Below are 12,559 nucleotides of genomic sequence, written 5' to 3' on the forward strand. Positions count from 1 at the left end.
ACTCTCATTTTAAGAAGGGAAAAACCACCTTGGGGGACAATGAGAAGCTGGGACCCTCCACTAAGAAAATGTCGAAAAAAATCAACAGATCATCTGTGTAGATCAACATATCCCCATCCAGGAAGTTGCTGACAGAGTTGAAATTTCATATGGTGCAGCTCAAGCGATCATCATGAGAGATTTGAACATGCATCATGTCACTGCCAAGTTTGTTTCTTGTCTCGACTTCTGACCAGAAGGAGCACCACGTAGATGTTTGTCAAGATCTTCATCAAAAGGCCTTGATGACCCAACCTTCATTTCAAGGGTCATTGCAGGGAACAAGACTTGGGTTTTATGGCTACAATTGGAGACAAAACAACAATCATCACAGTGAAAGAGTCCACATTCTCCAAGACCAAAGAAGGCAAAGCAAGTGAGGAGTGTGACAAAGAGCATATTGATCATCTTTTTCAACATTAAGGGGATTGTGCACCGAGAATTTGTCCCATCCAGATAGATGGTCAATGGCAGAATTCTACTGCAATGTTTTAAGGCAGTTGAGAGAAGACGTTTATTGCAAAAGACAGGAACTGTGACAAAGCTGCAGCTGGCTCATCCACCACAACAATGCTCTCTCTCCCACAGCACCTTAACAATGCTAGAGTTTTTGGTAGTTGTCCCACATCCTCCCTATTCACCAGATTTAGCCCCTTGTGACTTCTTTTTGCTGCACCTTTAATTTCATTCCAAAAATGAAATTAAAGGTGCAGCAGTTTGACACTGTTAAGGAGATCCAAGACAAATCACAAGCAGTGCTTAATGCACTTCAACAAAAAGACTTCCAGGAAGCATTTTGGAGCATGGCATAAGCAGTGGGTTTGCTGCATGGACTCAGAAGGGGACTACTTTGAAGGTATGGGGGGGCAGAGTCCAAATTTAAATTGGGTAAGTTGTAAAGATTTTATTAGCCTAGTCAGGTTTCTTTTTGATAACTCCTCGTATTTATATTTTGCAAAACCTAAATTTATCAAATTTAGATTTTGATAAATTGCCACATGAAAAGCTGGCAATTAAATGAGAACAGATGGAGCTAAACAGTACATTAGTTCAGTTCACTGGACTGGAGATTGGTTGTTTGATAGGCACCCCCAGCATGTTATCTATGGAGGAGCAATATACCAGAAAAGGAAAGTTACTAGCAGTGTACCTTACCTCAGGGGTTTGTTTTAGGTTCACTGCTGTCTAATTTGTATGTAAATGATATTGGGAGAAGTTGGAATGGTGATATGCAGTTGTTTCCAGATGCAAATAACTGCATATCACATGATGCAAAATTGGGAAGAGCTATCAGGAGCAGATCGGATGCTATGGCTTTGCAAGAGGACTTGAATACACTGGCTGAATAGGTAAATGAGTGGGGATGTCAGTAAGATTTTGAAATTTGGGAAGCAGTTGATGGCAATATCTTGGAAGTGGTAGAGGAGATGAGAGATCTTGGAGTGATTGTGGACATAAAATTTCTGGGGCTTATTACTAAAATAAAATTGTGAGGACAGCACAATGGATAATTGGAATGATGCAGAAGGCGCTGACTTCTAGAATTAAGGATGTTATGGTTCCCTTTTATAAGGCTCTGATCAGGCCACATGGATTACTGTGCACAGATTTGGTCACCTGTTTTCAAAAAGAGGAAGATCCAGAAAGGAAAAGACAATTGACTTTGGTGGTTTCTGGTCTCTGGAATGTTGAGTATGAAGAAGACAGAATGAGAAAATGCAATTTGCAGATACTGGTGGATAAAAGGAGATCAAGACATATAAGCTATTAAGAGATTATTACTAGATTAATGTCAGGAAGGTTCTGCATAGAATGGGTGAAGATAGAGAGAGAACGGTCATCCCTGGAAGCTGTATAAGAAGAGTGTGAGCAAGGGGGTGAGAAGCAGGTATTTTGCATGGAGAGCGGTGAGTGATTGGAATGCATTGCCCAAGAGTGTGAGCGGGGAGACAGTGAGCATATTTAAGGTGCGGTATGACAAATTGTGTAGCAGTGAGACCTCCTGTGATGAGTCTTTTGACTCCATTTAGGTTTTAATAATAATAATATTGCTGATTTTCTTCCCAAATTTGTTACAGCTATTATTCAATTTAATCAGAGAATTCTGGGATTTGCACTGGATTTATTTAGGAGTCTTCATCATTTGCATAAAGGATTTTACATGAAACCATCTTTCTGTAATCCTTCAATTCTAACTGCAGACATAAAACTTAAATATAAACTATATATTCTTTTGTATAACATACTATTTGCCATGTATCTGTACCATTTAAAAAACTTTTCTCTCGGCACTTTGCCATATGCCTTTTCCAAATCTACAAAACTTAAGTACAGATCCTATGTTTTCTTCACTATTTATCATAAATTGAAAATCTGATCTTGTATCAACCTCAACTTCTGTTTGTCTTGATCTCAGCTTATTCTTCTCCATGTTTCTCTTTCACAAGATTTTTCAACCTCTTCTTAAGTATGCTTGCATAAATCTTACCTGGAACTCTCAGCTGAAAAATTCAGCTTTATTCCCTTTGTTAAAGATGGTAAGTGTGGGATCTCTACTTCAACATTCAGAATTTGTACTTCTGAATTATGCAGTGTAACTACTGCAAAACTTTTATACCTCCATATCTAAGTATTTCTGGTCAGATATCATCTATTCTAAATGCCTTGATATATTTCAGGTTTTTGATGAGTTTTAGTCGAGTATTGATATGTACTCCTGTTTTTATTCCTCTTGCATATTTTCTACCACTATTCTAACACTGCTTTGGACACCTTGATACTACTATAGTATGGCCTTCCAGCATATCCACAGGATATACTGGAAGAAGGCCACTATTACACTGCAGCAAATACAAGTATGGAAGACTCTTCATCAAATCTGCATGAGCTTTAAAAAAAAACTTTCCAAACCTCAACAAATTTGGGTGCATGAGACTACCCCAAATCTGGGATTCATACATTTTATGAATATCAGCCCAAGTCAAGACAACCCAATTTAGCCCACTAGGGAGCATTGTTTAGGACTCTAGGCCTGACTTCTTATGCCTTTATTCAGCCTCATTTGCTCAGTATTAGTGCCTGTGTGCACACGTCATCGTTTTTTGTGATCCCTGATGATGGCAATGTAACATTGTAACATAGCCGAAATATAGGAAAGTATTAAATTTTTTATAATTAATATTCTAGTGTACATTGTCATTTCCTGAAATTAAAAGCTATGTATAACCAATGTATAAGATTATCTATAAAATATACCTGATGCTCTGTCTTGATCTTTTTTGGATGCTTAACATTCTGGGTTCCGCCATGGCTATGGGCAGTGTAAAAATCAAGGTGATGATTTTATGGAATTGCAGTTTTTGCTGTGAACAATACATTATTGCTTCTTTGATAGGTTTTTGGCTGACTACTTCAGCATTAAATATAGTGCAAATCACAGGGAAATGATTGCTTCCATCAGTATTCCCTCGAATTTTTACTGGCCCATGTGCACATGAAAAACATTTTGTGTGCAAGTTTCCAGTCTCAGACTTATGTGTGCAGTAGGCTGTTCATGTTGTTCTTTGACACTGGCATTGCTGTTTCAATACATTTGTAGAGCCACTAAAATTTAAGCAAATTTGCAGTTCTTTTCCTCTTTAATTTCAACAGTGACAATTCAAGAGTATAACATACTGAACCCTCTAATGTAATATTTTTTGATATTAATGTTGTCCTTTTTTTTGTTTAGCTATAACCTTTAAAATAGTGAGAACTAAATGAATCTACATAGGGATAAAAATGCATCACTGTTTGCATAAGTTCAAGTGACCGTACTGTCTAGACAGTAGATACACTAAACAAATATGCCTCTTCAACTTGCTGATGCCAGCGTCAATTCAATCATACAGTGCAGGCTAAAAGGTAACTAATTAGAGCATATTAACTTGGAATGGGTTGGAGTAATATCGGAGTGGAGACACTGGAGAAATGACTAAATAAAATAAGTGACAAGTATGATTTATCACATAATTTGTTTTTATAGTACATTAAAAAATTGATTGTAAATTAGAAAGCAAAATTTTGTATGCGCAGTCACTAGGCATGTACATGTGCACAACTCCCAGGGAACATTGATTTCCACATATGTTCTCTTAGACATCCCACATAAACAGCAGAACAGTGATCGTGAAGCAGATAGTAAGATCTCTTGCAGAATATGAATAACATGGAATAAAGTATTTCATCCATTATTAAGAAGAAAAAGGTCGATATTGTCAAGCTTTTGCCCAATGATATGTCTTTCTATTCATGTTGGTACTACCCCCACAAAGTACTGTGTTCATTGAAGTCATCCATAAGAAGTGTGGGCTCAGACACTTGCATTATCAGATTATCGAGGCCAATCTGATTTAACTCAGAACGTGTGGTAAATAAATGGAACATATTGTAATAAGAAGTCCCATGGGAAGGCAACTTTCCAAGTAGTATTAACCTGGACATGCTGGAGAGAAGTATGGTTTCCACTTGCATTAACAATCACATCATCCAGCCCAACAATATGGGATCTTCAAAATACTAATTCATAGAGCCAAAGCTATTGTCTTAAGGATATAGCTCTTGCCACAGAACTACATGAAAGCATTACTCTTCCTCTTCCCTATATCCTGTATATATCTGAAAAGATAGCTAAAGTATTAAATATGTATAACTTTAACACACCATGTTCAAGCTAATTCAAACTATGAACACTCATTCGCTCAGCAAACAACAAACTATTCTTTGTTACACCCTTCAGACAGCAACCTGGCCTACTAAAGATATGCTAACATCCACCACAGATAATACAAAGATTACATCTGCTACCATCATTATTGCTATGTGTCGAGACTGGTAGATAATGCTTTGGACATTCCTTCATATACATGAATGTCAGATCTGATGAATGCATGCATGCTTGCTGCCTCTGAGACAGAAGCATCCTTATACAGTATGTAGACAGACATAAAACTAAACATAAATATATACAATAGATTTTTATGAGTGTCTCTTTAACATGTAATATTCATGTTAATGAGAAAAAAACTTTCTTACTGTAATATAATTTTTTTTTAATATTGTTATTAAAATCCCTGTGGTTATTGATCAGCAATTCAAATATTTGAAATCATTTACCATACAAATATTGCATCGGTCGACAAAAAAAAAGAAAAGAAAAGAAAAGAAAAATGCCAAACTTTTTTTTGTTGTTGTTAATAAACTTCACCTGAGAATATCCAAGGAGTAGAAATTAAAGATGTGATGAATACAATCAAGAAACAGAAAAGAAAAGAGATGATAATGCTTGTAGGAACAAATGATTTACTTAATGATAAATACAATATGAGAATATGAAAGAGTTGCTGGATATATATAGAAAGAAGAGTGAAAGAACACATATATTACTGATATATGTGATAGCACTGAAGAAGGACAGCTATGATAGCAAATGGTTTGATATGTAAGCTACGAGGGTGGTCTGAAAAGTTATTGGCCTTGACCATAGATGGCAACACTATCGGCAAGAGATTATTTTTCTAAGTTGGTACATCTGTCATAAGCATCCATGTGAAATTGCAAGTCATTCTATTAAGTAGTTTTTATACAGCTGTCTGAAGCAAAAGTGTTGTCTGCATCCCTTGAAATGTATAAAATTGAGTATCATGTGTTTATAATATTCTTTGTAAAAGAAGGTTTAATGCCAAAAGAAATTCATTCGGAGTTCATAAAAGTTTATAAGCACTCTTTTCCTTCGTTTTCATCAATTAAGAAATGGGCTGCCGAGTTTAAACGTGGCCATACCAGCCTTGAAGATGATCCATGTGAAGGATGTCCAAAAAGTGTAACAACACCAGAAATCATTGATCAAGTGCACGATATGGTATTGGATGACTGGCGAGTCCAAGTGCGTGAAATTGCTGAGACTATAGGCATTTCAAAAGAACGTGTAGGATATATTTTGCATGAAGAATTGCATATGAAAAAGTTTGCGCAAGATGGGTGCCATGGTTGCTCACAGCAGATCAAAAACACACTCGCATGAAAATCTCTGAACAGTGCTTGAAGCATTTTAACAAGCATAAAACTGATTTTATGTGTTGATTTATTACTATGGATGAGACTTGGATTCACCATTACACACCAGAATCCAAACAGTGGACAGAAGCCGGTCAGCACCAAAGAAGACAAAGTCGGTTCCATCAGCAGGAAAAGTCATGGCAGTGGCGCACCCAGAAGGGATGGGGGGTTTCTGGCCCCTTCAAAGAAAAAGGGGAAAAAAAAAAAAAACCTAAAAAATTTTCCAAAAATCTTTTCCTAATTAAAATTCATTTTTTTATTTATGTTGTGTCGTGTCTTCTATTCTATACTACTTATGAATTAGTGATCATCTCTTTTGCTTTCGATTACACTGGCTTGAGACACATACAAACATATGTTAGAGTCCAAATAAGTGTTCTCCTGAAAGTGAAGGATTATAAAAACTCATAGGCTTGCATTTCATATTCGTGTATGGTAGAATTAAAATAATACTTCAAATTCATATTTTAGTTCGCATGTTGTGAAGGGGCCAGAAACCCCCCATCCCTTCTGGGTGCGCCACTGCCATGACTTTTCCTGCTGATGGAACCGACTTCATTTGTTCAACCTCCCGACATTTGTAGGGAGGTTGAACAGAGCTTTGTAACCATCCAAGCAAACAGCTTTTCACTACAAATAGACTACTCTGTTGAGTACGGCATCTTAATCAGTAGTAATTTCTTGAAGTTACCACTAGGAAGTGCTTTTCTCCTGAAGTGGTGAATGAATTTTGATAAACAAATACACTTAAAACTGGAGAATATGATCAGAAACATGCTGTAGTATGTCATTTATTTATGGTGAATGTTCTGTGAAAAAAGTGATATAGTTTATAACCGCATTGTAGAAACTAGTCTAAAAGTGTCTCTTAGGAGACCATTTTCAAGAAACTTACCATTGCAAAACTGTATCCTATCCATAAGACATTCCATCCTCGAGGACAATCTGGAATGCTTAAAGATTGACTATGAATGGCAATAGCATTAGCAGGAGCTTCACAGACCACACAGCGACTTATATATTGCCTAATAGCTTCTTCACCTACAGCCATCATAGGAATAGGGGCATTTGTAGATAACCAATATGATTTATCATTTCGGCTTGCATAATTGCACACACTATTGAAATCACAGAAGAGGAATGGCATTGTACTGAAACGTCGTAGACAAGATCCAGCAAATCCTGGAAAAATAACATTTTTTTTTTTTTGCAATACACAATTTTTTAAAAATATTTTTATGAATCTTATTTTATGAATAAGACTACCTCTACTATTACTGCTATTCATTCTATTAAGATAAGACGAAATTAATTATATTCAGAAATCCACTGACTCAACCAGTTGATACCATATATATAGAACCATCCAGTATCCACTCTCCAACATAAAAAAACACACAGATCAGTAAAACCACACCATATACAAAACAAACTCTGAACAATAACTGACAAACTCTACAGGTTAAAAAGACAGTTCCCACATGCCTAAAAACACTAATATATAAAGTACTAAGCCAAAATATACTAAGATATGCTATGCTATAACAATGTATGCTTTCTGTGCTTCCTACAAACTAAATAGATTAACGTCATTACAGTACAAAATGATAAAACTGATCTTTTGGGAACAGAGGCAATACCGGCTTTATATACACTGTCAGAACACAAAATACTAACAGCAAAACACTTATGTCACTCTGCAGCTATGCTAAAACATTATTTCAATGCCAACTACAGGACAGCCAGAAATACGTACCGTATAACAAGATCTCAGACAACTAATTATATCACATAAATATAATAATCACTACAGAAAGGTCACACGAAGCTTCTTCATCCAGACATCCTAAATAAACTACCTTTTGAACACAGGAACCTTACAAACTACAATAGCCTGAAAAGAGTCCTAAGGACATACTATGAACAAGAAACACACACCTTACAAACTTAATGAAACACAATATATTAGTTCAGGCTTTCCAGTTCAGTGATGCATCAAGACATTCCAAATTATCGTGTGTTTGTCCTTGTGTGTGAATGAATTTCTCAGCCTATGGCTGTAGTAGATATCAGACATCGGCGTAATTCCAACATAGCAATCAAACCAATAAACAATAACTAACCAGTGTCATGCCAATGAGCTTAATAAAAAGCTTCGAGGATGAAAGCTGAGAAATTACATCTCAATCAAGATCAACAAAAAAAGAAAACATATATTACATTTAAGTGTAATATATGGTTAAAATCATATATTACATTTAATGTATTTAAGCACTGTAGTTACAGCACTTAAATACATTAAATCAAAAATTGTAAATATATATAACTCATTGTTATTGTATAAATACTGTAAAAATGCAATGTTATTCAACCGCAACTATAAATTACTAAGTACAGTAACTATTATTAATACATATACAGAAAAAAAAGGAAAATCTGTATTTCATTGTTACAAAAAAAAAAAAAAAAACTATATATATTATAAATATATAATCATATGTAAAGCATATGCGTTGTAAATACGTAATCATAGATCTAATAATAAAAAAAAGATTGAACTAAAAAATGTAATCAATGTATGTATCATATGTAATAATCAGATATATGTATCATGTGTAATCAAATGTAATCACAATATGTAATCATAATTTTAATTAAAAAAATTATTGTATGTATGTATGTAATTTATCTGAGACATAATAAAATGTTTTAAAAATATTAATAATTTATCAGGTGATATTGCCAAATGCATAGAACCTGAAAAATCAGATCTGTTAAACATCTCATTGCTTTGAAATGGTTAAACGTATTTGATTGAAATTTAATGAATTTTAGCACTTAAGATCAATACCCAAATTTATCTAATCATTGTTTTGATTTTAATCAAACTATTTTAATGGTTAATTAGAAAAAAATTATTATTATTAACAAATTGCCATCAAGTCAAGTGACTCATTGCAGAAGTTTCTTGACCCCATAATAATAATAATATATGTGTATTCCTGAGCTTCTACTCGGTTGTTATGGTACATTTTAAAAATAGATATTTAATGACTTTAAACCGAGATAAAATATTAAGTTTTAATGAAAATGATACAACTAGGTTCAGCCTTTTACAGCCTTCATCAGGTATTCACTAAAGATAGAACACAATAATAAAAATTGAAGTTACAAAAAATTGAGAATTACACGCAAAAATACAATATATAATTGACACAAAAAACTTTGTATTTTTTAAGTTGTTCTATCCAACGTGCCATTGTCTGTTGCGTGTGTGCTTGTAAGTTCTCGTGAACGCCAGTACTGAACAACTGCAGCATGGCTATCAGGGATGTTGTAACTTAAATTGCTGTTCAAATGTTCAGAATTAAGGAGGATTTCCCTCCTTAATAAGAGCGACATCTCCTATAAAAGATCACATGCATCTTTGCTATCCAGTCATGTTCTTTTCTCAAACAATCCTCATGATCTACAAAGTCACTCAGTTTGCTGGGATAAATTCGAAAACATTTTTCGCTGCAGTGATGAGTTTGAAAGGAAAATGGAATCCAGGGAAATCTTCCTTAATCCTGATACAAATTCGAAAGACTATTTATGGAATCAGCCTCAGCCCTAAGAAACTCTCCAAACCTCAACAAATTCGGTTGTATATGACTCCCAAATTTGGGAGGCATACATCAGCAGACCTTCAGCCCAACAGCCAAGAACACCTACTTAGCCCACTAGAGGGCACCATCAGGACTTCTAGGAGAACAATAGTTTCATCTCTTCATTCTCAGTTACTGTGTTGTAGTGCCTGTGTGCATGTGCCTTTTTTTGTAAGTTCCTTTTGAAAATGACAACGTGATGTTGCTGAAATATCGGAAATATTTATTAAAGTGTAATTTAATTTATATTCGGATCTACGTTGTTCAATTCCTTAAGTGATTTAGAAGTATTATATGTAGATTTGATCACCTGGTTTCATAGGGATCTGTGGAATATGAGGACAGTTCAGGGTGCATGATATGCAGACCCATGTGAATAGGAGAAGGAGGGGGGGGGTATGAATGAGACACATAAGATGACAAGGGATTGTTTGGTTTGTGTTATATTTGCACAAGGACAGCAAAGGTTATGCTGTGCCAAAGGTTACAGCAGCACATAAGGAAACAATAAATAACAAAAATTGGATGAATTAGTAAATAACATGTACAAAAAAACAAATTTTAAAAAAATCATGCAGTGTCATATCTACATATAGATCGATTGTATGGTCAAATGTGTTTGCATAAATTAATTCTTCATAAAAAGATAAAAACTTCAAGCATTTTGTCCAAGTTTGTTAAGATCTGCTTAAATATATATGGCTCAGCTGGATTAGTAAAAATATCATTCCTTTCTTGGGTGAAGAGGGTACTCCACTAGAACATGGCAAATTGCAAGGAGAGTATTGCATTGCTTACATTGAGGTGAATCATCAGCCCTCAGTGGATAAGAATATGTAAGATAACTGTGACCTATGCATAGCCTAGCTAGCACAACTTTCTCCCTCCTGTTTCCATTGACTAGATTGCCAGTGCTTAATTTCAGGATTAATCTCATGCAATTTATTTTTCAGTGCTTCCTGCCACTGATTAATTAGCACTGATCTCATAACTGTCTGTAGTCTTTATGCAGGTTTGTTTATTTGTTTTTGGTTTAACGGTGTAAGGACAGCTATGGTTATACTCTGCCAGTACACAATGGACTAGATAGCTGGCATATATAGAACTAATAATCTGCAGTGTCTAAATGTATACCACGGGTGAGAAGGTTAAATAAGTTAGGTGTGAGATGGATGAATAAAGAGATTAAGCATGCAATACAGAGAAAAAGGGCATTGTGGAGGCAGCATAAGAGAAGTGGAAGTAACCAATTTCATGAGTTCTACAAAGACCAGGCAAGGAGAGTGACTTGGTTGGTGAGAGTAGCTAAAGAGAGGTATGAACAGCAGTTAGCTAATGAAGCTAAAAAGAATCCTAGGGAGTTCTTTCGATATGTAGCCAGCAAAAGAAAGAATGATTATGGAAGGATGACATTGATTGGAGGAAATGGTATAAAGACAGCTGTTGCAGAATGTGTGGTGGAGATACTTAATGAGCAGTTCATAAAGATCTTTCAATCTTGTGAATGTGACTTCATGGAGAGATTAAGAGCAGTTGATGATGGGGAGGAGAGACTGACTGTAAGTGAGCAAGAGGTGTTTGGGGAGTTGAGTAAACTAGATTATTATTATTATTATTACGGGTATCTCCATGGAGTCAGTAGACTCATCGCGGGAGACCCAAGCTAGCAAAACAATATCTGTCATATCTCTTCTTGAATTCATTTACAGATGAAGAGCTCACAACAAAGTCAGGCAATGAATTCCACTCATTCACCACCCTCCAGGCAAAAAACCTTGTTCTGACACCTTTGTTAACCACACTCTTCTTTAATTTCCAGAGATGACCTCTTGTTCTTCCATCACTATCACACAGCTGAAACATTTCCCCTGCATCAATCCTATAAAAACCTTTTAGTAATTTGAATGTTTCTATCATATCCCCTCTTCTTCGCCTATCAACCAATCTCTGCAATCCACAAGCTCTCAATCTATCAATGTAGGGAGCATTTTTTATATCACTCACCAACTTGGTCACTCTTCTCTGAACCCTCTCCACAGCCTCCTCATCTCCAAGGAATCCAGGTGACCAGACCTGAGCACAGTAATCCAAATGTGGAAGTATCAATGCTTTATAAAGGGGAATAATAACCTCTTTATCTCTGGATGTCAGTGTGTTCCTCAACAACCAAGTAATCCTATGTGCAATCTTGGACACCTTAGCAATGTGTCCTCTAGATGTAAATAAGGCTGTGGGACTTGATAATATATCACCGCGTATTCTGAAGGAATGTGCCAGAGAGTTGACACCTGCCTTGACATATTTTTTTAATACGAGTCTTGCACTTGGTCAAGTCCCTAAAGAGTGGAAGGAGGGCAAGATTGTGCCACTTCATAAAGGAGGTGATCGAACTCAAGCATCAAACTATAGGCCTATCTGTGTGTCAGGTGTTGTGGTTAAGTTGTTGGAGAAGCTTGTGAGAACTAGGATCCAGAATTGGGTTGACAACAATGGTATAATCTTTGATGGACAGCATGGATTTGCTAAAGGGAGGTCGTGTTTTAGTAATCTACTTACTTATTACAATAAAGTGACTGCTTCCTTGGACAGAGGAGAAGGATACACAGTAATATACTTGGATTTCGCAAAAGCTTTTGATAGAGTACCTCATGATAAGTTGACAGTCAAACTAGAGCAGATGGGGTTGGATATTAGATTAGTGCATTGGATTGGAGACTGGCTATCTGATAGGTATCAACAAGTTGTGTATGGGGGTGCAATATCCAGGAAAAGGAAAG

At 35.7% G+C, this 12,559-nt stretch overlaps 1 protein-coding gene across 1 annotated transcript in view; it reads right to left on the reverse strand.

The window, feature by feature from the left end:
* Col4a1 (Collagen type IV alpha 1) overlaps positions 1-12,559 on the reverse strand; it is a 903,940-nt gene that overhangs the window by 3,470 nt on the left and 887,911 nt on the right. The window contains exon 38 of the mRNA XM_090402880.1: positions 7,031-7,317. Coding sequence (XP_090259006.1) covers positions 7,031-7,317 — 287 coding nt within the window. The remainder of the gene's footprint in view (positions 1-7,030; positions 7,318-12,559) is intronic.

The sequence above is a fragment of the Typopeltis vanoorti genome, chromosome 13 (assembly GCF_054136105.1).
Source record: "Typopeltis vanoorti isolate ZY-2024b chromosome 13, IOZ_Tvanoo_1.0, whole genome shotgun sequence".
NCBI lineage: Eukaryota > Metazoa > Arthropoda > Arachnida > Uropygi > Thelyphonidae > Typopeltis > Typopeltis vanoorti.